This window comes from Uloborus diversus, chromosome 3 (assembly GCF_026930045.1).
Source record: "Uloborus diversus isolate 005 chromosome 3, Udiv.v.3.1, whole genome shotgun sequence".
Taxonomy (NCBI): Eukaryota; Metazoa; Arthropoda; class Arachnida; order Araneae; family Uloboridae; genus Uloborus; species Uloborus diversus.
The window spans coordinates 96,683,751-96,710,607 of NC_072733.1; the positions used below are offsets into that span (position 1 = coordinate 96,683,751).

General features: G+C 33.3%; 2 protein-coding genes across 4 annotated transcripts in view; one reads left to right on the plus strand and one right to left on the minus strand.

The window, feature by feature from the left end:
• The window catches only part of LOC129218280 (muscle-specific protein 20-like), a 122,853-nt gene that overhangs the window by 24,262 nt on the left and 71,734 nt on the right, over positions 1–26,857 (minus strand). For both annotated transcript variants that reach the window (XM_054852516.1, XM_054852515.1), the window contains exon 3: positions 12,854–13,058. In XM_054852516.1, the coding sequence (XP_054708491.1) occupies positions 12,854–13,058 (205 nt within the window). The remainder of the gene's footprint in view (positions 1–12,853; positions 13,059–26,857) is intronic.
• LOC129218279 (organic cation transporter protein-like) overlaps positions 15,410–26,857 on the plus strand; it is a 230,253-nt gene continuing 218,805 nt past the window's right edge. The window contains exons 1-2 of one of the 2 annotated variants that reach the window (XM_054852511.1): positions 15,412–15,508; positions 24,941–25,020. The gene's annotated coding sequence lies outside the window, so the exon portion shown is untranslated. Of the gene's footprint in view, positions 15,509–24,940; positions 25,021–26,857 lie in introns of both variants that reach the window. The other variant, XM_054852512.1, reaches the window with a different exon arrangement.

Here is a 26,857-nt window from a genome sequence, read left to right on the forward strand (position 1 = left end):
TGCATCACATGACTTCCTTTTACTCCAGTTTAATGTTAATAGTGCCTCGGAGTAAGCAAAGAAACTTTAAAGATTTTCACCCCAAGTTTGTTGTGAACCGAAGCAAAGAATACATTTTATACAGATAAATTTTCCCAATGTTGGGAGTTTTAATGTGATTCAATGGTTGACTCTCTAAATGTGGTCAAATTAAAACCAGTTTTAAAAACTAAAAAAAAAAAAACCAAATTTGTCGCCAAGTTGGCGGCAAAACTTGGCGGCCAAAAGCTTGGCGATGTATCGCCAAGTTAAGTAAGAAATAACGACGTCAAAAAGCATAAATTGCAGATAACTGCAGACACGTGTTTCGGCGTTACAAGGAACGCATTTATCAATGCAAAAAGTAATGAACTTATGGATGAAAAGACATTTGCCAAATTATAACACCACTTGAGTTTGCATTGAAATTAACAATGATTTCCCTCCAAAAAGGTGTAGAAGACCCCCTTTGGAACATCCGAATGCAACCAAAAGGGGAGGTGCACAACTAGACCCCCCTAGACCCCCCATCAGGAGTCGACGTACCAAATTTTAACTTTCTAGGACATTCCGTTTTTGAGTTATGCGAGATACATACGCACATACATACGTACATACAGACGTCACGAGAAAACTCGTTGTAATTCATTCGGAGATAGTCAAAATGGATATTTCGGGTGTTTATACGTTCTTATGCATGTATAAGCGTGTGGTCGGGTTGAAAAAAAAAATTAATATTCATTTGGGGGTGAGCAAAATGAAAATTAAGGCCGATTTTTGGGCGAAAATTTTTTCACGAATACAGTGCTTCTTTACTTTGTATAAGGAAGTAATAAGCAGAAGTATAGGGGAAACCGCGGCAAGATGACTATGCTAACAATTTTTGTTGTTTCTTAGTTTATTTTTAAAGAAAATAAAACTAATTTTACATGAGCTGTTAGAATAGTCCTTTGTAGTGTTAAATATATTGCCATTTCATTTTTCGAATAAAATAAATGAAGGATATTTTTATTTTTTCATAACCTTAACAAATCGTCATCTTGCCCCAGTACTGGGGCAAGATGACTTTGGTCTTGGGGCAAGATGACAACACTTAAAAAGGTTGAACATATTTTATCTTTTCAATATATATTATAGTAGTTAACAAATAATAACTGTGTTCTTACGTCTTACAAAGTATCAAATTATGCGTAATGCATTGTTGCGTAATGTTGAAGTGTTTAGTTGTGCAGCTAACAATTGTTACAAATAAAAATGACATTTTCATAATTGGAACATTCCTCATGCTACCACTCTTGGCATTGTAGCATTAGATCCATTTTTCTGTTGGAGAGTCGCAATATTCCTCTTTACAAGCAAAATTCGTTAAGAGAAGTCTTGTCATTTTGTCCCGTGTTTCGGCCCGCCATCTTGCCCCGGACTGTGTGTTTGAAAGAATTCGCCTTTCTTGCCATAAAGGAAGGCGATTAATTGACTTTCATTCAGGATAGTAGGCAGTATATTAACTAAGTTACTCATAAATACTAAAGTGAAACGATCTATCATGCCTGTATCTGTAGCAGAGCTTATTTACACATACATAAAAGTTATAATGTGGCAGCGGTAAACAATCAGAGATTCAGAACTAACAAAAAAAAAAAAAAAAAAAAGGCTATTTCAGTGTCTTTATACTATTGCTGAACGGCCAGCCGATAGGAAAGCCAGTAGTATTCAGTTGGTCCTGCTTCCTAGTGGAAAACGGAAAAATTAAGACATTCGTCATCTTGCCCCGGTCTCCCTACATATCGATATCGTCGCCTCAGAGCAACAGTGAGGCATCTTATCCCATGAATAACCGTAAGATATCCTATTGTTGCTTTGAGGCTACGATATACATTAATTGATTTGAAATACTTCAGATAAATCATTTATATCAAAACCTTTTTTCCCCTGTCCTAAACGAAAACGAGCTGATGTGTGCATCACATGACTTCCTTTTACTTAAATTTAATGTCATTTCCCCATTATTGGCAATTTTAATGTGATTCAAAAGTTTACGCTCTAAATATCACCAACAGTGGCCAAATCGAAACCAGATTAAAAAAAAAAAAAACCCCGCCAAATTGTCGCCAAGTTGGCGACCAAATGACTGGCGATATATCGCCAAGTGTCCGCCAAATTATAACACCACTTGAGTTTACATCGAAATTAACAATGATTTCCCCCCAAATAGGGGCAAAAGATCCCCTTAGGAACATCCGAATGCAACCAAAAGGGAAGGTGCACAGCTAGACCCCACTAGGAGTCTACGTACCAAATTTAAATTTTCTAGGACGTACCGTTTTTGAGTTATGCGAGATACATACACACATACGCACATACATACGTACATAAATAACTCGGGGATCGTCAAAATGGATATTTCGGGTGTCTGTACGTTCCTAGGCATATATCCACGTGTGGTCGAGTCGAAAAAAACCGAACATTCATTCGGGGGGTGAGCAAAAAAGAAATTAAGTCCGATTTTTGAATGAAAGTTTTTTCGCGAATACAATACTTCCTTTTTTGCAAAAGGAAGTAAAAACCTTCATTTCAATGCACGCAATAAAATTGTACACCACGCCTCTCTCCCTCGCAATACGTTTTTCAATGGGAGTTGAACGCTGATGCTCATCTATATTTTCCTTATTTGTAATGTACATTAAATATTTTGAACACATTTTCGATTTACAAAGATTATTGTGCAATGGAACAAGGATTCTAGAAAGCTGACAATCATAATATGCAGAAAATAACATTACAAACCGTCATTATTATTATTTTTTGCTTCCTTTTACAAAAAAGATACGTATTGTATTCGCGAAAAAAATTTCACTCAAAAATCGGCCTTAATTTCCATTTTGCTCGTCCCCGAATGAATATTAATTTTTTTTTCAACCCTACCACACGTGGATACATGCCTAAGAACGTATAGACACCTGAAGAATCCATTTTGACGATCCCCTAGTTAATTACAGCGAATTTTGGCGTGACGTCCGTATGTACGTATGTATGTGTGTAAGTGCGTATGTGTGTATGTATCTTGCATAACTCAAGAATGGTATGTCCTAGAAAGCTGAAAATTGGTACATGAACTCCAAGTGGGGTCTAGTTGTGCACCTTCCCCTTTGGTAGCATTCTGATGTTCCAAAGGGGGTATTTTACACCTTTTTGGGGTAAAATCATTGTTCATTTCAATGTAAACTCAAGCGCTGCTATAATTTGGCAAACACTTGGCAATATATCGCCAAGTTTTTGGACTTCAATTTTTATCGCCAACTTGGCGACAAATTTGGCAATTTTGTTTTTAAATCTGGTTTTAATTTGGCCATTCTTGGTGATATTTAAAGAGTTAACTATTGAATCATATTAAAACTGCCAATATTGAGAAAAGTTATCAGTATAAAACGTTTTCTTTGCTTCGGTTCGCAACAAACTTGGGGTGAAAATATTTAAAGTATTTCTTTGCGCACTCCTAGGCACTATTATCTTTAAATTGGAGTGAAAGGAAGTCATGTGATGCACACATCAGCTCGTTTTGGCTGAAATCAGTGATGTATGTGAAAGCTCTGAGGTGTGATTTTTGGTTTATTTTTTAAGTTAGTGCTGAATAAGCTAGGAAAATTAATCTTCACGAGAAAATAGAGGCGAATGGGCAGTAGAGTTAACAAGTTCGTGATTTGACTGCCATCGATGGATAGTTCTACTGCAAGCATGCGATTTTAATCTTCCCTTTCAAATACAATGCTTTTAAAACTAAATTTGAAAATTTATAGCATTTATTAACTCCAAAATCCCTTTTAATATTGCTGCTAACTCAGAAAAAAATTGTAAGCAAATTAAGAAAAATGGAACACGTTATTTTAATGCCAAAAACGTGTATGCGAAACAAAAACTAATTTATAGAAATAGAATATCCGAGATGTTGTTTTGATGTAAAACGTAATACAGTCATTTCTAGTTTAATTTTTTTTCTCCAAATATTCAACTTCTTCAAAAATAGCTACAGATTATTGATGTAAGACAAAGGATGTAAGAACAAAAATAAATACAATAATGTTTCATTTTGAAAAAGTTTTTGTCAAAATTGTATTTTTGTACAGAGTCGAAATATCCAAGTTTACAGAAAATTTAAACAGCTTTTTCTTTTTTTTTAATTCTAATTTACCCTAAAAGAGCATTTGTTGGCGATATCAATTTTAAAATAATACTACTAATTTATAACACTTTAAGCTAGGGTCATTTTAAGGTTTATATATATATATATATATTATATATATTATATATATATATATATATATATATATATATATATATATATATATATATATATATATATATATATATATATATATATATATATATATATATATTTATTTATTTCTGTATCTATATCTATCTTTACATTTATATCTCAAATCGTCAACTCGTATCCATAACTCACGTCAGTATATATATTTATTTCTAACTTGCAGGAGCGAACATAAGAATTTATTTCTGAAGCAGCCTAAGCCAAATATTGAGAGAAAAGTTCAAAATTAAGTTTGAAGTCATCAAAATCCTTGTTCACAATGAGAAGTTTTAAAATTTATTTTAGAAAGCCTTTGGCTCCTTCGGCTCTCCCCTTAAATACGACTTTGCTAACTTAGTTGAATGACAATGCTATTTCTATTTGAAATGGCTGTAGTATTAAATCCAGCTTAACCATAAATTTTTATTATTTTCTCTCTTTTTATTTATTTTTTTTCCATAATTTCATTTTTTTTTTTGTCCAAACTATTACGCCACGAAGAAAATTTGAACGAACTCCTTTCAAATCTGGTCGAAAACCTCTTCCAAAAACAGGTTTTACTAAAAAAATTGTGCAGGCTAGTGCGTGCTAAAAAATTTTTGATATCACATAACTTTAATTCGAATTTGAATAGAAAAATAAGAAAAAATAATAAAAATAAAAAAAGTCGAATTGCTTCAAAACCAGCTTGATCGAAATAATTTTTATGTGTCTGAAAATAATTAGACAATGCTGCTATTTAAAAAAAGAAAACAAAAATGAAGTCCTACGGGGAATGTTATTCAAACGAGAAGAAAATCGATTGGAGAAACAAAGTGATCTGAGCGGAACAAATGATTTTGTCCTCTCCTGACTTCGACTTACTTATAGAACGATTATAACCGGTGACATTATAAACAGCGTAGCTGCCACCACTTTACTTGAAAAATCGGATTACTAAATTCAATTTATATTAATATTTATTCTGATAACATACATGTTTTTTCTATGCGTATACTAAAATGTCTCATTTATTTCAGTTACTTGAAGGTTTTGTTAAAGAATAAAATTGTCGAGCATTTTTTTAAACCGATTTATTTTATTTATTTACTTTGTATTAGAAAATAGAAAATTAAAACTTAAAAGTTTTCCGTTATGTTTGCTGGGATTCGATTTCTTGTCGAAATCGGTAATGGGATGATGTTTTGAAAATTTTTGTCTAGAGTCTCACCTTCATCAATCTTTTTCAGACTGATCGCTAGATGGCAGCATTACTTTCTTTAAATCAAAATTTCCCCAAATTCCAAAACTGGACCCCCTGACAGGGGCGTCTATTCAAGGCGGTGGCGGTTGAAAATTGAAAACTGAACCCTCGTCAGACGCGTCATGTAGGGGGGGGGGAGGGGTCAGGGAATCAATTGTTCCCCCCCCTCACCCCTAGAGCTTTGAAAACTAATGTTTTTCCATATAAGTGAGCGTAGCTTTTGCTATGCAAGATACGATACTTTTTTTTTAAACAACGTGTTCACATCTTTCGGACATGGGGCTCATAGAATTGAGTCCTATACTCTGATTCAGTAGCACAGCAAAGGGGGGAGGTTGAAAACACCCCACAGAAGCATTGGTTTTAACATAAATGCAAATTCTGGTACAGTAGTTTATGCATACGAAAGAGCTGTTTTGATAAAAAAAACCTTTCAGAAAGTATTTTTTATTTAAAAAAAAAAACCTCCAGAAGGTATTTTTGATCCAAAATCCCCTCCAAAACGTATTTCTGGCTACGCTAGTGGTCTGGTTTGATGCTTAAAATAAGTGGAAACATTGTAAAACAAGACCGTAGGAAAAAAAGTTCGGTTTCGTTGATTTTTTAAACATTTAAATGAGGAATACCCCCCAACTTGCTCCAATGCTCATGCTTTTGAACTTTTTACCTCTATAGCCCATCAGAAGAGTGTTAATATGGTAATAGCAAATATAATGCTCCCTTTCTCTCTCAATAAGAGAAATGGATATGAAAGCGTCGAAAACAGGTTTTTTTTTTTTTGAGGGGGTGGGTCGTCATTTCCAAAAAGTGGTACGTATAGGGGCAAAACGCTGGTCGTATTGCGATTCAGGGATTCATTTTACTTAAGAATTAGCAAGAATTATGACAGAAGCATTTTGAAGGTTTTTTATTTTTTATTTTTTTTCCGCGCAGTGTTGTAAGATTAAAAAAAGAGGGAGGAGGTGAGCTTGGGTTAAAATTAAAAAGTGGATAACGCGGCTCATCCACTACGCGTCCAACTACATTACTGACTAAAACTAATTCAAAGCAAATTTATAGAATTTACTTGAGTAAAATAGTAGCAACTGCTAGTTCTTTCTGATATATCTAATTATTGTTTTCAGAAAATGACGGTTACGGAGGGGCGGTCGCCAACACCGCCTCCCCCTATTAAATCCGCCACTGCACATGGGTCGTACCTAACTCTGGAAGTTTTCTTTTTTTTTTTCAAAGTCAATTTTATTTTGAAAAAAAAAAAGAAAATGAAAAAAGGATTTCAGCTAGGACGGCCATTCTCGTGTATTTAGAGTCACAGTCAGTTGTCTTACGACCAAATGGCACGACCTTGCGGGTCACGGAGTTGGACAAAATTCCAGATAGAGATCCATTCAAACTAAATATGAGCCCAGGTAAAGTGGTTTGACTTCATAGCCCCTAGGTTGGCTGCAACGAGGGTTCAAAGTTGCTAGTTTGGCCCTAGAAATGCAATGGCGTTTCCATTGGGATTTCAGACTTCGAATCTATGTTCGATGTCCCAACACATTTGGAATCTTTTGATAGTATACAACGAGTGGAAAGCAGAATACCTATGTATTTATGGGCATTATTTAAATTACTTGAAAAGTCGAAACGATCTCGTATTTTTTTTTTTTTTTTTTAAGTGCCATGTGCAATAAATTAGAGCTATTTCTCCTCTCCCATTTTTTGCTTATCATTGTGGAATATCTTTGATAGAAGACGATAAATACCCAGTTAAAGTAAATGTTTTCATTAGCAAACGATAAATATACATTTTACTAGCAGTTAATTGATATAAAACGAAAATAATTAGTTTCATTTGCAAACGATGAATACCCTGTAGCTATGTTATTTTAGCATTCAAGTTATTGAAATTAAAAGTAGTGTCCAATTCAAATTTAAGAACCACATATTCAAGGGAGTTCGCAGAGATAAGTTTTATGCTTAAGTGAAGCCTTGAATGAACGCAAACGATTTGTAACCATGGCGACAAAAATTTGTCCTCTTAATAAGAGCAAAATAAAAAAAAAACACTGAAGGCACACAGGTTTGAGGAAGCAAAAAAAAAAGGGGGCTGGGACGAGGGTGCACTGGTTTGAGGGCGCTATAAGAAACGAAGGCGTACAAGTTCGAAAGCGCAAAAAACGGGGGGTGGGGGAGAGAAACGAAGGCGCACATATTCGAGGGCACAAATAAAATAAAATGAAAAAAAAAAAAAACACGTTAAAGAACACAAAAAATAAATAACAGAAGGTGCACAGGTTCAAGAGCACAAAAAAAAAAAAAAGAAAAAGAAAAAAAAACCGCGCTCAGTTCTGATGGCTCAAAGGAAGAAAAAAAAACGAAAGAGCTGAGGTTCAAGGGCGCAGAGGTTTTAAGGGTGCAAAAAAAAACGAAGGTACACTGGTTTGAGGACATAAAAAACAAAGGCGCACAGGTTCAAGGACGGAAAAAAATAAATAAATAACAAAGAAAGAAAGAAACAAAGGCCACACAAGTTTGTGGGCGCAAAAAAAAAAAAAAAAAACCCGAAGGCACACAGGCGGCAGAGCGTATCCCGTGTGCTCTTGAACGTATGCGCCCCCCACCTTTTTTTGCGCCCTCTCCTCGAACCTGTGCGACTGTTTCTTTTTGCGCCCTCAAACCTGTGCGCCTTGACATTTTTTTCTCTTTTTGTTTTTTGCTCCCTCAAACCTGTGCACTTTTTTTTTTTTTTTTGCGCCGTTGAACCTTTTTTTTAATGTTATTTTATTTGTGTCCTCAAACATGTGAACCTTCGTTTCCAACCCCCGCCTTTTTTTTTTTTTTTTTTTTTTGCGCCTTCCCCTCTTTTTCTCTCTCTCTCTCTATCCCGCTATCTCTATCTCTCTTTTTTTTCCTCTGCTTCCTCAAACCTGTGCGACTTATATTTATTATTTGCGCACTCAAACCGGTGCGCTTTGGGAGGGGGGGGGTCTTCGAACTTGTGCGACTTTGTGTCTCTCTTTCTTCTTTTCTTTCTTTCTTTCTTTCTTTTTTTTTTTTTTTTTTTTGCGCCCTTCGGTAGTCAAGGTTGGTGCCCTCTTAGAGGACCCAGTCCACACCTGGTAGAAAGATCCATTTTTGGGTCCAAAACGTAAATTTTGGATTAAAAAAAAATTATTCATCGACTTTTTTTCGAAACGGTCAACAAAACTTTCTCAGCACTAATCTAGACAAACTAAAAATTTTAACGAAATCTGTCCGGTAGTTTCCGAGTTTACTTCAGACATATAAATCTGGAATTAGTGTTTTATTTATAGAAAGAAGATATTAATGCTAAATTATAGGCATACTTATATCTTCATTCGTAATTCACTTATATTTCATTTATCGTAACTTTAATAACTATAAATAATTCGGGAAGGTTTGTGACTGAAAATCTGCGATGCAACTCATATGCATCATACAGTGCTTGAAGATTTATTTGTTTCTTTTTTTTTCAATTTGTATTTATTTTATTTATTTATTTATATTTATTTTTATTTTTTTCAACGCGAACATTATTTTGGTTCAGATAAACCCATTAATTGTCTGACAAATGAAATACAATGAAAAAAGAGGACCTTCTCTCCCCATAAAACTGACTTAGTGTTAAAACCAAAATTTGGGCAAAAACTAAATTAAAACATTTCGAGTGTCAAGAAAATTATTTTGGCAGTATCGACACGGTGATCCGATGCGTTCCAATATCGATACACCCTTGCTCCGCTTGAGTGGAGTCACCATGCAAGAGCACTTATGTAGCACACTTATTGCAGCCTTTTATTGAACGAAAAGCCATGATGTCCTCCGATAAAACCGACTTGTTTGTGATAAATTAACTTCTTCCTGTTTTGAGTTTTCCATTAATTTCGTGCTTCTTCCTATTTGAATTCTTTCATTAATTTCAATCATGATATTATTATCCATAAACGTTTCTTAACTTACACGAACTAAACTGTACTTTCAATTCTTAAATCATTTATATTGATGTTCGGTTTCGTGGCATAAGCTTTGCAGATAACAATGGACGATAAATGACTTAAATAATACAATTGTTTGCGCCCTTGATAATTGTTTGGGTTCTCAACTAATAAAAAAACAATATCATACGTGAAATTGTATGAAACTTCGCAGCTGGTCTTTAAAAAAAAAAAAAAAAAAAACCGCAACAATGTGCGTTGCTGACTAAATGTATATACATGGCAGTATGCGAGCAAAACTTCTTGTAGTCTTTAAAAAAATACAATGCCAAACATTTAAATGCATCTCTAAAAACTAATTTCGAAAAATCATAGAAAATACAGACTAAAGTAGTTGAAATAACAATGCCATTTTTAGTGTCTGTAATCCGTTCTAAGATTTTATTGTCTAGTTAACATTCTGTTATATAGTTAAAATGCTATTTTTAAAATTTACTAACAGCACTTTCAGGCAGTCACTAGCCAGTTAGTGTACTTTAATTTCATAGAACAGCGACTTAATTTTAATATTTTTATTTGATGCGGTTTACCATTTACGAAAAACAGACAAAGCGCTAGGCCTGATTACTCAAAAATCTCTGAAGCTTGTGTTACCCTTCAGAATTTTTAAAACAGCTCAAAAACTACTGAAAAACTTGTTAAAAATTTCAGTTTCTGTTTCGAAATTGGATTTTTGTTTATTCCAGTTTCTTTTTCGACATAGGATTTTTATTTGTTTATTAATTTTTCATAGATTTCTTTTTATTTCTTTTTTTTAACAAAACAGTCAAAGCAAAAGAAAATATATACTGCTTTTGTGATTGATCTGCAGAATCTCTGCGTATTTGCTCCAGTCCAGTGAATCTGAATTCTGCTGGGCCACTTTTAGAAATAATGTTTGCAGCATTATTGAGTTTTGTTTCAATGTGCAGAGTTTAGAACAAAATTCCCAAACGAAAAATCGGTTGCCCAAAATAAGACTGAACTTCCCCTTACTTCAGTGATCAATGAGGGCCTGACAAAATGCGACGATTTTTTTAGTACACTAAACTGTTCGTCCCACGTTATAGATTTGCTTCCTGAAGACTTTCAACCGTTGAAAACAGAAACCAGGAAAAATCTCATCCTCTGTTTTTTTTTTAACCTCTAAAACGGTGAAATGTGTCGCAAAAATAGAGATAGTCACGACATGACTAGATCACTCAATGACATGAAGTAAATTCTTACTTCGCGTTATTCAGCCGTTAATGATCCGTTGATTCTGCTGCGAAATCATCAAGGATTAATGATGGACTAATGAAAAATTATTTCGAGAACCATTGAACATTTAAAAACCTAATACGTCATCTCTTTTCACCTTTTTACGTCCGTATTAAAATATTGAATAAATAAGTAAACAACGAAGGGATGTCACATGATTATTGCAAATAGGGGAGTACTCACTCTTACTTTATTTATTCCCTTCTCGTTTTTCTTTTTCTTTCTTTTTTAATGTCTAATATGTACTAGCACTTAAATACGGAAATTCAATCCTTTAACTATGCAAAACCTAGTTATGAATATTACTGTATATTAAGGGGTTATAAAAATTTGCTATGGTTGTGATGATTTGAAGCCCCAATCCAGATTAAAAACGAAGGAAAAAACAGGACTATTACGATTATTTTTTAAATGCTACAAGAAAAGTCACCAGTGGTTCTTATTGAAATGCTGCCGTTTTGACTAAAATAAGCAATAACTATTTGAGTCTATGTAATATATGAGCATACTGAGCCTCCTATATCTGCCTAACATACTCACACACTGCATATGCCCCATGCCCAACACACACACGCCCCACACATGGGGCACACACATGCCCCATAGCCCAATATATCACATGTTACATTCTCGATAATATTATTTGAATCTATTTAACAAGTAAATAATATTGAGACGTCTATTGGTCCTTAGTATACAGGGTGTCTCTCAAATGTAGCTACAAATTTACAGGAGCGGAAAATTGCATCTAATGGAATTTTTGCATAGCAACCATTAGCACCAAACATAGGGGAGAGTGGCAGCAGAAGTAAAATATCTACAAGAGCACAAGGTAGTAGTCGATAGGAAACATTTATTAGACTTGTACAAATTGCGTACTGGTTGAATGCAATTTACAATGTTAAGACATACCCCAAGTTTCTTTTCAGCTGAAGCGGTGCTTATGTGACACCGACCGGTCACTGATTGCCAGACACGATCGAACACATTGAGTTTCTTTGATTACACTATCCAACAACAAAAATGTATTGGGCTCAAAAATAGTTTTTTCCGAAGTAATTTGTCTTGCTTAACAAGAAAATCACCATAAAAAAGTTGCGATTAGCTCTTGTTTTCAAGATACAGAGCCGACTGGGGTAGTAAAATCTCACTAATATTAGTTTTGTCCTGGCTGATAGAAGCACCTCCCATGGGTTTAACTGTGTCTTTTGAACTTCGACCACTGACTGTGATAGGAAATCTCATTACACAAAGAACGGATAAACTTCAAGAAATTTAAATTCTTGATAAAGAAGTGTCCAAAATGAACCTTTAAGTAGATCCAAATAGCTTTCTGCTTCCACCTCCGCTCATTCTACTGGGAATAACGAACTTCTTGAACACGTGTAAGCTACGAACAAAGATGGTTTTTCGATACCTTAGAGGATAATTCCTAAGATAAATTGAATGAAAAGTTTTAGAAAGAACTTTTAATGGCTCTTCAAATACGCACAATTAAGCCCCCCTGTTTTTGTTCAAAATTTTGGAGGAGAGGAGAAAAAAAACCCTGAAAGCCTTTAAATTTCTAGGAGGGATAAAATATTAATCCGAAAAGCACGAATCGCCTCGTTAACTGCGCATTGACGACATTGAAACACGTTTCAAAATCTTTTATTTTTATCACTTTTCAAACTTTATTAACTTTTAAATGAATGCGTTTAAGTTATTTATTCCTAGCGCCAGGTTTTTAATCTTGACCCAGGATTAATTAAAATGTTTGTTCTCTAAAAAACTCCTTGCTCTAAGCAAACGCGATAACGTCCAAATCAACTGCGACTAAGTCATTTCTCTTATTTAAACATGCAATTTATTGATAAAGTTTGAAAATAATGTCACATTAAATACTTACTTTCCACAATAAATCGTTTTTGAATTATTTACATTTTACCTTAGTAACTGAAGTCATACTCAAGAACTAAATGAATTCTGAAACTGGTTTGTTGTTCACCCTTTCTATCTAATTAACATTCCTTAAATAACATAATATGTAATAATTTCACTCACCGCTCTGCCAAGTGCCATTATGCACTGTGTGACTTGGGGAATGTTTCGGCGTTCCCAGAGATCGACTGTTTGGAAGACATCAATCTCAGCTACGCCATATTTTTTAGTTGCTTCTTGGAACTTGTTAATGTTTTCCATCATCTTGAATTGGCCTCCAGATGAGTTGATCTTTTTGATGATACCTGGTGAGAGTTGATTCATCAGCCTGGAAGAAATTATTTCAGTGCCAATCAAAGGCATGTCTATAAATCTACGGTATAAAAATGAAGCAAATTGTTTACTAATCTTTACTAACAATAAAGCTAAAAGTATGTGTCTCTGGATGTCTGGATTTCTGGGTCCTCGGATGTCTGGACCACTGTATGTCTGTTACGCGCATAGCGCCTAGACCGTTCGGCTGAGTTTCATGAAATTTGGCAGAGTTAGTTCGTAGCATAAGAGTGAGTACCTCGAAGCGATTTTTCAAAAATCAAAGAACATTTTACCGAGCAAATGATCATAAAGTGGACGAGTAAATTACCAGACTATAACGTGGAACCGTAACATGGGCGAGCAAATGAACATAACAAATAGGCGAGAAATTCATCATCCATTATTTGTAAATACAGCCGAACTAAATGATCTTTTAATTTTCTACTCCGGGTAAAGCCGTGCGGTTACCGCTAGTACCTCCATAAATAGAAATAACCGTTACATTTTAAAATCATTATGGTTGTTTCACTCTTATCATGATCGCAGTAGATTCAAGCAATGGTTATGAACAGCGAAATAAATATCATTGCTTTCACGTGTTAGGAATCATCATGCGATAGATTTTGCACAAGAACTGTACATGCTTAGTTTTGATCCAAACCACAAAATCTTTGATGCAGAATTCTCGACTTATCATTCTGGACTATCGGGAGCATATAATAGGAACATTTCTGCAGTGTTTGGTTGTCGAATAAGAGATATTTTAACCTCTTAGAATAGTTACATTTAAACATTCTTGATTGGAAAAGCATCACTTGATGCTAATTTTATAAGACCTAGTTATTTTGAGCTGTCTAAACAATTTGTTTAAAAATGTCTCAGAATATTTTTGTGGGGGATAAGAAAATGAGAGGGGACTTCGTGGCTCTGTTTTAGAAACTTCGCTTTTTATGCCGGAAACCTGGAGTTGACAATGGACATTGGACCCAGTGCCCTGGAAGTTATTTCCTCCTCTTTGCTTTGTCAACCTGTAGAGACGAATTTGAAAACGGTGAAAAATAATTCCACCGTATGATACTAGTCTCTAACCACCTGATTCATCGTCAACCTTGACTCCACAACAGTCAGCCAAACCGCCAATAGAAGCCTTCTTTGACTAATAAAAAGGCTATATAATATTCATAACTCATTATTCATGATTTTTAATTTAATACCATGAAAAAATTATTTATTTTGTTTTATGGTGCAAAATTGGTTCAAGTATATGGCTGTTTCCTGAATCATGAAGACTTTCCCATAGTACAACAGGAACAGGATGTGTCCCAAGGTACAATAGGATGTTGTACCTTGGGGCAGCTTGGAACTCTTTCTTTAAATGGATGGCAACATTTTATTTTCAAATTCTCCGAATTAAAAAAAAATGTATGGCATAGAAATATGTTAGGGCATTTTATGTGACTTTTAGATTTTAAATTTGGTTTAAATAAATCACGTTAAAAATTAAAATGTGAAAAGTGTCCCAAGGTACAACACTCACCCCTACTGTAATTTCTAAAGCAAATTTCCAATTTGTTTATTCTGAAAAAGCTCAGTCATCTTAACTATTTCACTTTGCCCGACATTCCCCTGCATCAATTTCTCAAAGGAGAGAAATTGTCCTTTTTTCAGACCACCGCACGCCCCCCCCCCCCCCAGCCAAATGACACACCTGATAAACTGATGTTTAAAAAAAATTTACACTATTGCGTATCTTGTATTATTTCTTACTTTTTTTGTGCAATATGTCTGTGAAATCCATATATTAGTTATAAAAATTTGAGATACATTATTAGTAAATGTATTGTTCAACAATGGCCGTGATCAGTATTGAATATTCAACTGAAGACACGCTTACATTTTGTCATGAAATTGGTTAAAAACAAATATAATTCACATTCTAATTAACTTGGAACAAATTTTATCTGATGCAGAAAAATCAGGGGTTTCTACCGATATTTAGTTCTAATTTGTGCGAGCATTTTTTCGTCCACATATAAGTGGTTTTATGCAAAAATGTTGGGTAAAATTGGAATAAACTTATAATTAATATTTAATTAATTAATGGATCATGGAATATTGCATTGTAATCGGATATGAAGTCGCATTCCAAATTTCAAAAGAATCTCATCACAAAAAGTGGGCGAAAATTGAGTTGAAAGATTCCATTACAAGATACATACATACTTATTTACATACTTACAGGTGAAGCTATTAAAAACGTGTAAAAAAGAGCAGATTATTCTAACTTCCCACTCTTTGTGATGCGTCTACCTCCTAATTCCCTACGCTGTGATTTTAAGACTTTGCTTGTGAAATTGTCGAGGATAGCAAGATATCGCTTTATGAATGAAACCAAAGAAAGGAGAATTGTTGGTTGGAAATGCTAAAGATTTGAAACCATTGTGAACACCTGCTGATGGAAAAGTAAGGGATTTTTACACTATTCTTTCTAATTGTTGAAATAATTGTTTTTCATAAAATTTATGTAGTTTTAAAATCTCATATTTAGTTAATTAAATATTTTATTACTAGTCTCTTTTAAACATTTATTGGCTCGTCATTCTAAAGTTTCTCAAAGGGGTTAAAGGGTACGTATTCGATGCATATTGCATCAAAAAACAACAAAAGTTGCGCTTTACATATCGCGTAACAGATCGCGTTAGATCGCAGTAATTTCTCAAAGCCAAAGAAATAAAGGGGTGAGGGAGTTGCCCTAACTCCTGACCTCCCAATTAAAAGGAAAAAAAAAATGCATTAACTAATTTGCTTCTTGCATTTTATGTAACTTTTGAGACATAAAATGTATGCTCCAGCTCTCCTTTTCCAATAAAAATTGTATCAACCATGCATTTACGGGACCAGTAACAAATTGAAGGAATCAAAAATGTTTTTTGGTCGTCCTTCAACTTAAATAGATGGGGATTAGCTGTATATTTCAGAAATAATTTGCTTATTATGTACGATTATTTTATAGATTTTCGTGAAAATATTACTTATTTCACGAAGGTCGAAGTATTTCTTTCAAAAATATCAATTTTGTTCGCACGTTTTTGGCTCACGACACGCAGAGTTTTCCGTCCTGACTTACTAAACTTCCAAAAAACTTGATAGAAAACAAGAGAGTCATTTTACTAAAAGTTGAAACAAAAATTTTAAAAATTATATGAAGTATGAACATTAATGGCAGTTAATTTGTCACTGCACATGCGTGAAAGATAGCAATTTATAACTTTTAACATTTATAGGCAAATGAATTTGGAAACTTATTAAAAAAACCCATTTTTCACATCTTTAAAATTTAGAAAGATATGAGTGATTTAATGAACCGTGTATTTCGATTGTTCTTGAATAGACGACGAATCGTAAGGGATCTATCACAAGTAACCTGTTTTTATCACGAATTATACCAGTGGCGATGGCTGAGCAAGAAAACCCTTGCGGGGGGGGGGGGTGATGCCCAGCTTAAAAGAAGTTAACTCGTAGAACTGTAAAAAGAAGCAATTATAATTTGAGTTTTAACTTTACATAAACAGTCATACACTGTTAAAGCTAGAGGTGCCAGATGGATTCCCCTTTTCACCTTACGGTGCAAACGCGGAGTAGCAGGGTACAATGGAGGTTAGGAAATATGGTTGCGATGCCTTTTGGCACCTCAATGGAGGAAAGATGTTAATGAAAGTGCCAACAGCTCACTCAATAACCAACAGCAGTCTTTTCCTCCGTAAGAGTGCTTCGCTTGCGCATGCGTCTTACGTTTCAGCATACGTTCGACCACTTTAATGGCGGACGAAGAAGTTTCAAGGTAGTTATTGGCATTAAATTTTCACATTAAGTAGAGAAAGAAATTGGATTAAAATTCAACATTTCTTAGACAAATCTTTAAAATCTTGCGCAAGTACAGGCATTTAATCGTGGTGTAACATTTAGGGCTTTCCAACGTGATTAGTGTTTTTAGGGTTGTGCTTCAAAGTAAACTGACTGATGTTCAGTTTACCGTTATAAACATTGTTATGTCTTGCTGTTTCTATGATGTGTATAATATTTATCAGTATTTTTTTTATTTTTTGAGTATACTGGGTAAACAACATATAATAATCAAAATATTTGAATTAGCTGATATTTGAAAACTTAGAATTTTTAGAAATTATAACTTTTTAAATTCTGGAATTACTTTTCTTTAAAATAATATGGTGTTACTTGCGAGGGAGATTTCGCGAATTTTTCCCAAAGACGGTTATTGTTAGCAATACAAATCAATTAGTAAGTGACCGGAATAAAAATGCAATGACGAAACTAACTCTTACAGCAGATATTCTAAATGTCTATTTCTTCTCAATAAAGTCGACGTAACTAGCAGAAGAGCGAAAGTAGAAAAAAAAGTTTGAAAAAGAAAGCTCTCTGGATTTGAATGCAATGACTCACGAGTTTCATATCGCGTTTACGTTGATATCTTTTGCTGGTGTAATTGCAAGAAACGAATGTAGTATGTAGTATCTACGCTTTTATTTCTATTTTTTCTGATTTCTGTTACCAATGCTTTTCCTATGTTAGAATGAATAAATCGATGTTTTTTTTTTTTTTTTTTTGATTTTGAATGTCAAAACGTCGTGCTGTAGTAACTGTTAATATCATTTAAATTTCTGAGCATGAACAATCCAAGTGGATTATAAGAGTTAGATAGCGGATAGAGAAATTGAAGTCATTATCACTTCTAAAATTTGTTTGAAAGTCTGAAATGGAATCAAATGCCTTAAATTATGAGTTTTAATCAGAGATGAATTCAAAGTGAAAAACGTACCAAGGTTTCGTATATCTTAAATCAAAACAATAAATAGAACACAATTGTAATCAAAACCGCACACAACACGGGGGGAGGGGGCAGGATCAGCAATAAGAAGCAGTAAAGGTGCCACTTTTCTCTCCTAGGGTTCTATCTTTCACCCCCGGTGCACGTTGCGTTGAGGGTGCCAGTTTTTCACCCTAGCTACGGATGCAATTTCGGCTCCCTATTGGGTGCCGCTGGTGCTGCAAGCTTTTCACCCTTGAAAGGTGCCAAATACAACCTGTAGTTTTAACAGTGTACGTACATAAATTTGATTAGACGATTAAAAAATGTATTTTAAACCGAAGAGAATTTCTCAAATTTTCATTATTGGAGATTAATTTTGGGTTTCAAGGGAGGGGTCGGGTCCAGACCCGGGGATTACCCCCTTTCCTACACCTCTGAATCATATAGAGCGACTACATGTAAGTTTGCGAACGATCCTTCACGTTTTGACGTGTATACGAAAATAATTGAAAAAGAGGGCTCATTAAATCACCGATATATTTCTAAACTTTTACGATATTCAACTGGAATTTTTTCGTAAGCTGTCAAATTAATTTGGTTAAAATATTCTGAAAGCTATAAATTGCTATATTTCGCACATTGCAATGAGAAATTAACTGCTTCAAATAAATCTATATTTCATCAAATTTTCAAATTTTTTGTTTCAAATTTTAGTATAAGGTACACAGTATAGCACTCCATTACAACAATCGAAACGATAGAGCGAGATTTGGAGTTTATACTACACATAGAAGAAATCAGATATGTTAAAAGGCTAGTTTCTTAGAACGTACCAGAAGCTCGTAGCAGCTAATACACTATTATATTATTCCAAATAAGATAACGTAAAAAAATACTGTAAGATATATACTTACTGCGAGAAGAATCCAGATATGTGCCTTAATACTTACTATGAGAATAATTCAGACCTTAATAACTAAATACTTACTTTCTTCTTATCAGAATCGAGACGTAAATCACTTTTAAAAATGACAAATAATGAATAAAACTCTTAAAAATGGCATATAAATGACTAATTTATTTCGCAGTGATGGTTTTATGCAGTTATCTGCGTTAAGTAGTTTGACAAAACTTTAACAGCATTGAGGAACCTTTGAAACGTTTGTCAATGAAGCAGTAAGCCCTTAAACCAGAGCTAAGGCCGAACTATTGTCCGTTTTCCACGAGAAGGCACCTGACTCCTCCTCGTCGCGTGGTATCCGATGATTCTATTTCGCTGTTTTCGGCAGAAGGTATATTCGGATCATAGCATTTTGCTGTAAAAGCAAAAAGCAGCATTTTTTAAAATGTAAGAATAACTAAAATGACAACGGACAAGCGAAGCAAGTGATGTAAAGGACACTACGACTTTTTTGCACATTAAAATGCACGCCCAAATTAAGGATGTCTGGTTTTGTCTCCTTTAGAAGCGCGTGGATTGCTTACCGATCACCCCCGCCTAAAATGGAACTCTGCGTTCAAGGAGGCAGGGCGAACTGCCTTCTCGTGAAAAACGTACCATACACGCTATATACTGTCAGCCTGGTTATGCCCTCCAAAGACTACAGTTCCGTCCTTGTAATGGACTCATCGGTCAGACAATAACCGAGCCGAAGGCAGCTGTCATGTCATTGAAGCTGAGTTTACCTGCAATTTACGAGTTGAGTCGTACCATTGCTGCGGACTCTCGCTGGTGTGCTAAATTTACTTTAGCTACCAGCTTGATGACGCTCTCAGCTTGAGATGACATATGCCTCCAGCTCGGTTATTGTCTGTTACAGACTGATGAGTCCACAAAAAGGACAAAACCGCAGTCTCCGGATGACATACTCGGGTGTTAGGTACATTACATGTTAGTCAATATTTTTTATTCATAAATATGAGGATTTGGAAAGCGCCTAGAGACGCCTTCGAATGAGGAATGCTTCTTTTTCTGACACAGCAGGAGAAAACTTTTGTGAATAAGTATTTCTGTCTTACTGCAAAATTATTTTCGAATATCAAATTAAATGACATTTGTTTTGTCACATTTTGTTTCGACATTCCCGTCGTTAATATTTAAAAAAATATCATTACGCTGGTTAGTATAATTAGGATAGATCTAAACTACAATAAGTTGGGTTTTATAAAGCTTATTCAGATATTTAAAGTATGAGGATAGAACTGTTCTCAGATGTCTTCTAAATATCTCTCATATTTTCATTAAAATCAAATTGCTTTTATATCTTGTATTACCTTGAAGCAAGTGAGATATTCCGCATCACATACAATAAAAAATCCTTTTAGCGCATTATTTAATACGAGAAAATCACCCGTCCAGGTATGACGGGTGAAAATTGCTTCTTCATTTGAATGAAGCAACTGCTTCTTGATTGTTGAAATTTTGGGTCGCATAATTTTGGGTAATTCATTGTTCCTTCCTGGCAAAATCAGCGAGGTCAAAGTACATTAACTCTTTTTAGTGCCAAAAAATTCGCAAAAGTTGAAAAAAATACAAAGAATCTCATCTAGTGAAATCTTTTCATAAAAATATACACAAAAATCAATAAACGTTCTCAGTTGTAAAGTAATTCACGCTTATAAATAACATCATTGCTGCTGACGTCAGAGTGTTACTCGATCAGTGATTTTGGCTATTATATATATAAGGATGAGAGTTGAGATTTTTTCTCTTTTTCGAAAAGCGATTCAAAGTCGAAAAAGGAAAAGAGGAACATGCATCTCTTAAAACAAATTAATTTCATGTGGACAGAGGAAAAAAATAATAAAAATAAATAAATTAATTAATAAAACAAAATGAATTGCGAAAAGGACTTTAAAAATATACAATAATATTGAAATAATCACAGAATGCTATATTTCGTGAAAATATCATTAAATACTAACACAATGATGAATAAATCAAACTAAAAGTCAAAAATAAAAATGTCACGAAGGCGAAAAAGTGTTTATCTATATCCTGATAATAACAATAAAATTGTTTATCTATTTACAGAATGTTTAACAATAAGCATTGGTTTTAATTAGGTTTTTAATTAAACTGTTTTAATAGCAATTACTTCCGTTTAAAAAGTGTATTTAACAAGCTTTTTATCCACTTTTGTTGATCCTATTATATTATTACTGTTAAATGTTTTTTGTGAATTTTAATCTGAACACATTATTGTGATATTTTTTCTCCACTAACAATAAATGAAAATTTGTTAAATTTAATTGCCCATAAAAATACCTTACAAGCTCGGACAGTTTACCGTTTTGCATAGAACCTTTTTAAAACTACTTTAGTAAACCATCTCTGCTTTATAAACTGTTTTAATATTAGGGTATTAATTATGCCTCGCACTTCCTATCAGTGAAATTTGTGGGAAAATGAGATGAGACTTATGCTACTACGTTTAAAAAGTCACAATTAAAAGCAAAATTGATTTTGCAGTGAAGAATATGAAGAGACTTTTATAATAATAATAGGATAAAGTAAAAAAGTAACTGTTAAGTAGTAGTATTGTTAAAGTTTGAAAATTTTTCATTTCAATTATGAAATTTTAATGATGTGTCACTATTGATTGTATCATTTATATACGCAGCTACGCGCCAGTTATGTAAACTAACTTTGAATGAGTTTTGTGGCAGGAAGGAGCGTTAACCTTTAAAGTTTAAATCAATAAATACCATATCTTCCAAATTTTTGAAATGTGTCACTATTGTCGACGGTGAGCGATATTTTACTTGAATCCATTCCAATGTTTCAAGGATGAAAGAAGTTAGTCATTTTGTTGCATGTATTGTATTTGATAAACCTTCATGCTCGAAGGTGAGAATAAAACATAAAAGGTGATGATTTTCAACCCTTTGCGTCATCACATAGTGCATTCCAAATGTTCGTGATTTTAACAATTACGGCTAGAAATATTTCCTCGATTCAAATTGTACAGAAAGAATTAAACTCAAGGAGAAGCAAAAAGGCTTTCGGCGTTTTCGAAGATGTTCTGCTAAGATATGTAGCAAAATTTGGTGTTTTCATTCTCTTTTAACATTTTTTAAGCCTTCACTGGTACTTTCAAGTGGTGAGGTGTAGGTAAGCCCAACATTATGTTTCTTATACACACCCCACAAAATTTTGCAAATTAAGAAGGAAAATTATCAATGATTTTTGTATTATTTATTTATATAAATACAACTGAACCAATACTGAAAGTGGAATACTATAACGACATACATGTAAACATTCATAGGAAACTGGTTTATCAAAAAAGTGGAGTGTCAAAGGATTTTCGGTCAGTTGGGATAAATTATTTGATGTTAACATCATTATTGATGAATAAACATCTCAAAAACAATTGGGACACGGTGTCAAATATTGAAACAAATGGCTAAGCCAAACTTCCACCTTCTAATTCAAAGTTTCATTTTATTTTTATGAGGTAATGTAAGAAAAATAAAAACACATACTTATTAAATCAACTCTTGTCTGTTTAAACACATGAATCAATAACACAGTCATTTTCCTATCAATCGTTAACTTTGAACTCAAAACAATGGAGAGACAAGACCCCTTTACTTTTGGAAGTGAGGGGGCTGTTGCCCCTTTTGCCCACTCGTTCAAGCCCCTCAAATGTAAACATTACAATACTTCTGAATGCAAATATCCAATTCAGGTCCGTCATTTAGGGGTGTGTGGGGGTGAATTGCTTCCCCTCCTGACATTAAAAAAAAGTGTTTTTACGCATAAATGGTCGTGGTTTTTTGTCTTTTCCGTTAAAACTTGCATTGAATATTCACCCTTTGCCTTACCCCCTGAATAATCGAAATTCTTCTGGGTGTAACACACTCTACATAAACAGTTAAGGGCCCAATCTGAATTTCTTTTTAAATTATGTGTCAGAAGCATGAACCACCTACTTATCAAAAAGAGCTGTTTTAATAGGGGGCGGGGGAGTTTAAAAAAATGAAGAACATTAAAAAAAAAAATAAAAAAGAGTATTATATGCTCCAACTAATGGGAAGGGAGGGCAAAATATAAAAATCACTAAAGAGATGAAGCTATAAGTTTTATTTATATTTAAACGCGCATACCATTTGAAGTTTTGTTGTATTTAACTCGTTCTTCATTGATATTACTTCAAAAAATTAAAATGTTTCTGAATGCTGTAATTTTGTCGTTTAAAAAGAAAAAAATCTTCAAAAAAACATGTATTGTAACATAAATATTTAGAAACTAATTAGTAAGGAGGAGTGAAAAAAAAAGTTACATTTTCGATTCGCTATTGAGCAGAAAGCTTACAATTGGTGAAAAAAATATATATCACGCAAAAAATCCTGAAAATTCGGAAAAAAATAGATAATTTCATCGTTTATTGTAATTTTTTCGCTTTTATTTCAAGGTTGTTTTTTCCCTCCTCGATGTAGGACAAAAACATTGAAACAGATACTACTATGCAAGAAAAGTAATCTCTTTTTCTGCTTATAGATCATGTTTTGATTCTCCAAGTCCATAACAATGAACGAAAAATGCATTTTTAAAAAAAAATGTTTTGTTAACAAAAAACCAATTCTTTTCAATTAAGGATTCGCCGTGACGTTAATATGACAATAATTCTGGAGAAGAACTTGTTTAAGAAGCAATTGATAATTTAAGACTTGCTTGTCCTACAATGTAACTATAAAAACCATGATTCATTTATATATATATATATATATATATACATAATGTTACTTTCGAAAAACGCAAAAATTATCTGAAAAAGAATCTTTCTTGAAAAGAATGAAAGTTTTGCATAATTGTAAGATACTCTCTCAATGTTGTCCTTTAGTTAAGCCACCTTAAATAACTAGTTTTCTTATACATAAAAAGAAATAGTAGTTAGGATGCAGTAGTAGAGATATTAGCTATTATGATCAATCTTCACCCGTACACTTATCATAAAGTTTATCTTAACAGCGAAACCTTTATGGTATTTTTACTTCATATTAATTAAATGATGGGAATTAGTAATCTGGAAACTTTATATTTTTATAAAATTGTGCTATTGAAGTTCATCTCTCTCTCTCTCTCTCTCTCTCTCTCTCTCTCTATATATATATATATATATATATATATATATATATATATATATATATATATATATATATATATATATATATATATATATATATATATATATATATATATATATACATATACATATACATATATATATATATATATATATATATATATACATATACATATATATATATATATATATATATATATATATATATATATATATATATATATATATATATATATATATATATATATATATATATATATATATATATATATATATATAAAGGCATTTTTCCTTAAAAAATGACTCAAATTTCACTCAAATGTTTTTTTTTAATGTTAAAGCTGCTTGAAATAAGTCTATAAATAAAAAATAAGAAAAAAACATGAATGAACGCAAACCGCAGATTTGTTACGATGACGACGAAAATCAGTTTCTCTAAATAAATATGAAAAATAAAGAGCTAGACTTATTCTAGACGTCATGGCGATTTGGAAAATCAAAGGAACATCAATTACGGTCAAGTGAGGAAAATAAGCTATTCGCAATTGCTCAAAAAAAAAAAAAAAAAAAAAAACACTTTGAACTGGTTTTTTTTATACTCAGGCACCGTAGCGCAATCTGAAGGTAATATCATATTTCAATATATATATTTGTGGTTATTTATCAATCACAAATCACAAATTTGCTGTTTTATAGCGACTCGAAAATAGAAGTTACGTTTTCATCGCTCGCCTCACTCACAGGCTAAAACTCCAGTACCCACTTCTGTTATTTAAACAGGAAGTTGGTCTCTAAAACAGGACCCGATTGACCCATTATTCCAGGAATTCATGTGATCTCACCCCTTTCTTCTCTCTTTATACACTCCAAACCGTTATTACCACAATGGTAATACTGTATAAACTAAGCGGTTTTAATGCTTTTGTATGAATTATGTAATAAGGTGCACATTGATCAGGAAATGCATATTTTTAGGAATGACTTCCACTTGTTTCTCCGTGCCCATCACTTCCACTCCCCTCACTACAACGCACACTGCGCCCTGTCCAAATACGGTAGGTGGCTATCCCGTACCATACAAAATTTTTTTTGTTATTTGTCAGTGAATTATTATCAATGCTATTATTGCAAGAGTTTTAAGGCTTTGCTTAATCCTTTATTAATTCATTTCTTTGATCATCATTCGTTTTATTGTGGATAGTTGTCCTTTCAATACATTTTTATGGTATTAAAAAAAGTTTAATGAAAGGAAATTTACTAAAGAACATCAGTTATGATTTAGTAATAATTTTATGCATATCCTTTTCCAAATAGCATGGGAAATAATTTGACAGGATTAAAACAGTAGAGTATAAATAAAGGAATATAAAAATTAATATCTAAGGGACACAAAAGGCTAGTGAAAATATATTTTAAATATTGCAATATTACATAATAACTTTCAAATAATCAAAATTTCACTTTATAATAAAGACAGTAAACTCCCGATTATCTGCGAGCTAATCATCCATGGGGTGAATCACAGGCCAACAAAAAAATTTTTTTTCTTTGGTTCTTTTGTCTCAAGTTTGTCCTCAGTTCTCAAACAAAATTCTTTTTGTTTGAGAACTGATTTTAGATATGCTTGAGGCTATGAATCGAAATATGAAATTAGTTTTTCTCTAGCAGCTCTACTTTTTAAAATAAATGCTGCTGTTTTACCCAAAAATGTGCAGTTTTAGCTCCATTTTGCGCACTTCTAAAGAAAGTGTAGGCTTCTTAAACAAGGATTGCTTCTGGCATATTTACCCTATTGTCGGCCTGCAGTCTAGTAACTTAAAGGAAAATTCACCAGATGCAGTAAAAGTTTGACAAGTTTAGGAATAACGCTTCAGCAAGTTAAGGTTAATTTGTAAGTTCTTGGCTTGCATATATTCTGATGTGTGATGAGCTGGATCTTTGTATACAGTATTTTTCAGGGCTTGATTAATATAGCGGGTGAGCCGAAATAAACATTTTTTGTGGGGTCCTCTGAAGTCAAACCTTATAAACATAAACATTAATGGGGAACCACCATTTCAGGGGTGTTGAGGTGTTTTACCACTCGTTCAAAATATTTGTTGGAAGGCAGAGTATCCTACACTTAAGTACACGTAAAAAAGGTAAATAAATAAAGGAGAAAACTTAAGAAAATGAAAGAGAATTAAGGTAAAGTTTTCTTAAGTAAGACTACTACAATTTTAGTAATTTTGAGGCTCTTAAAAATTAGGAACCCATGTCTAAGAGCCTAATTGGAGTGTTTGGTAATCAATCTCATTATTTGTACAATACAATAGGAATAAAAAAATCCCTGTTTTGTGTTTTATTTGATTTATAGATGTAACTTCAACCTGCTTTATGTATATTTAAATGTTATGTCTTAGAAATTTGAGCTTCAGGGCAAAAACTGATGTCATATTTCTACTCAGGGTACCAAATTCATACGAAATCAGTTCCAAAAACCCCAGCACCAAAATCACTGTTGCCCTCAGCGGCTTTTCACACTTTCAAAAAAAAAAAAAAAAGTTCGGCGGTTGCTAACTGAATGCAGATAAACGTACCCTTTTCCTTAACAAGTGCCAAAAATATTTTTATATATTCCTATTTCTTTCTTCCCTCTCTCTTACAATGGCATCAAACCTTCCAAAAGTAGACTAATGATACTTGATTTTTAGATCAACACCATTTTCTCCTTTAAATCTACACTATTGACTGATTTACTTGTATGATATACACTTCTTAATCAAAATTAGATTTGTACTATTTACGCGTAAACGAGTGATTGGACCAGTCTTGAAAAAATTCTCTTGCCTTCACTTGTGCGTTTTTGGTGTCGCCTAGTTTCATCTGTTGCAGGTAATCTGTCTGTGTGAT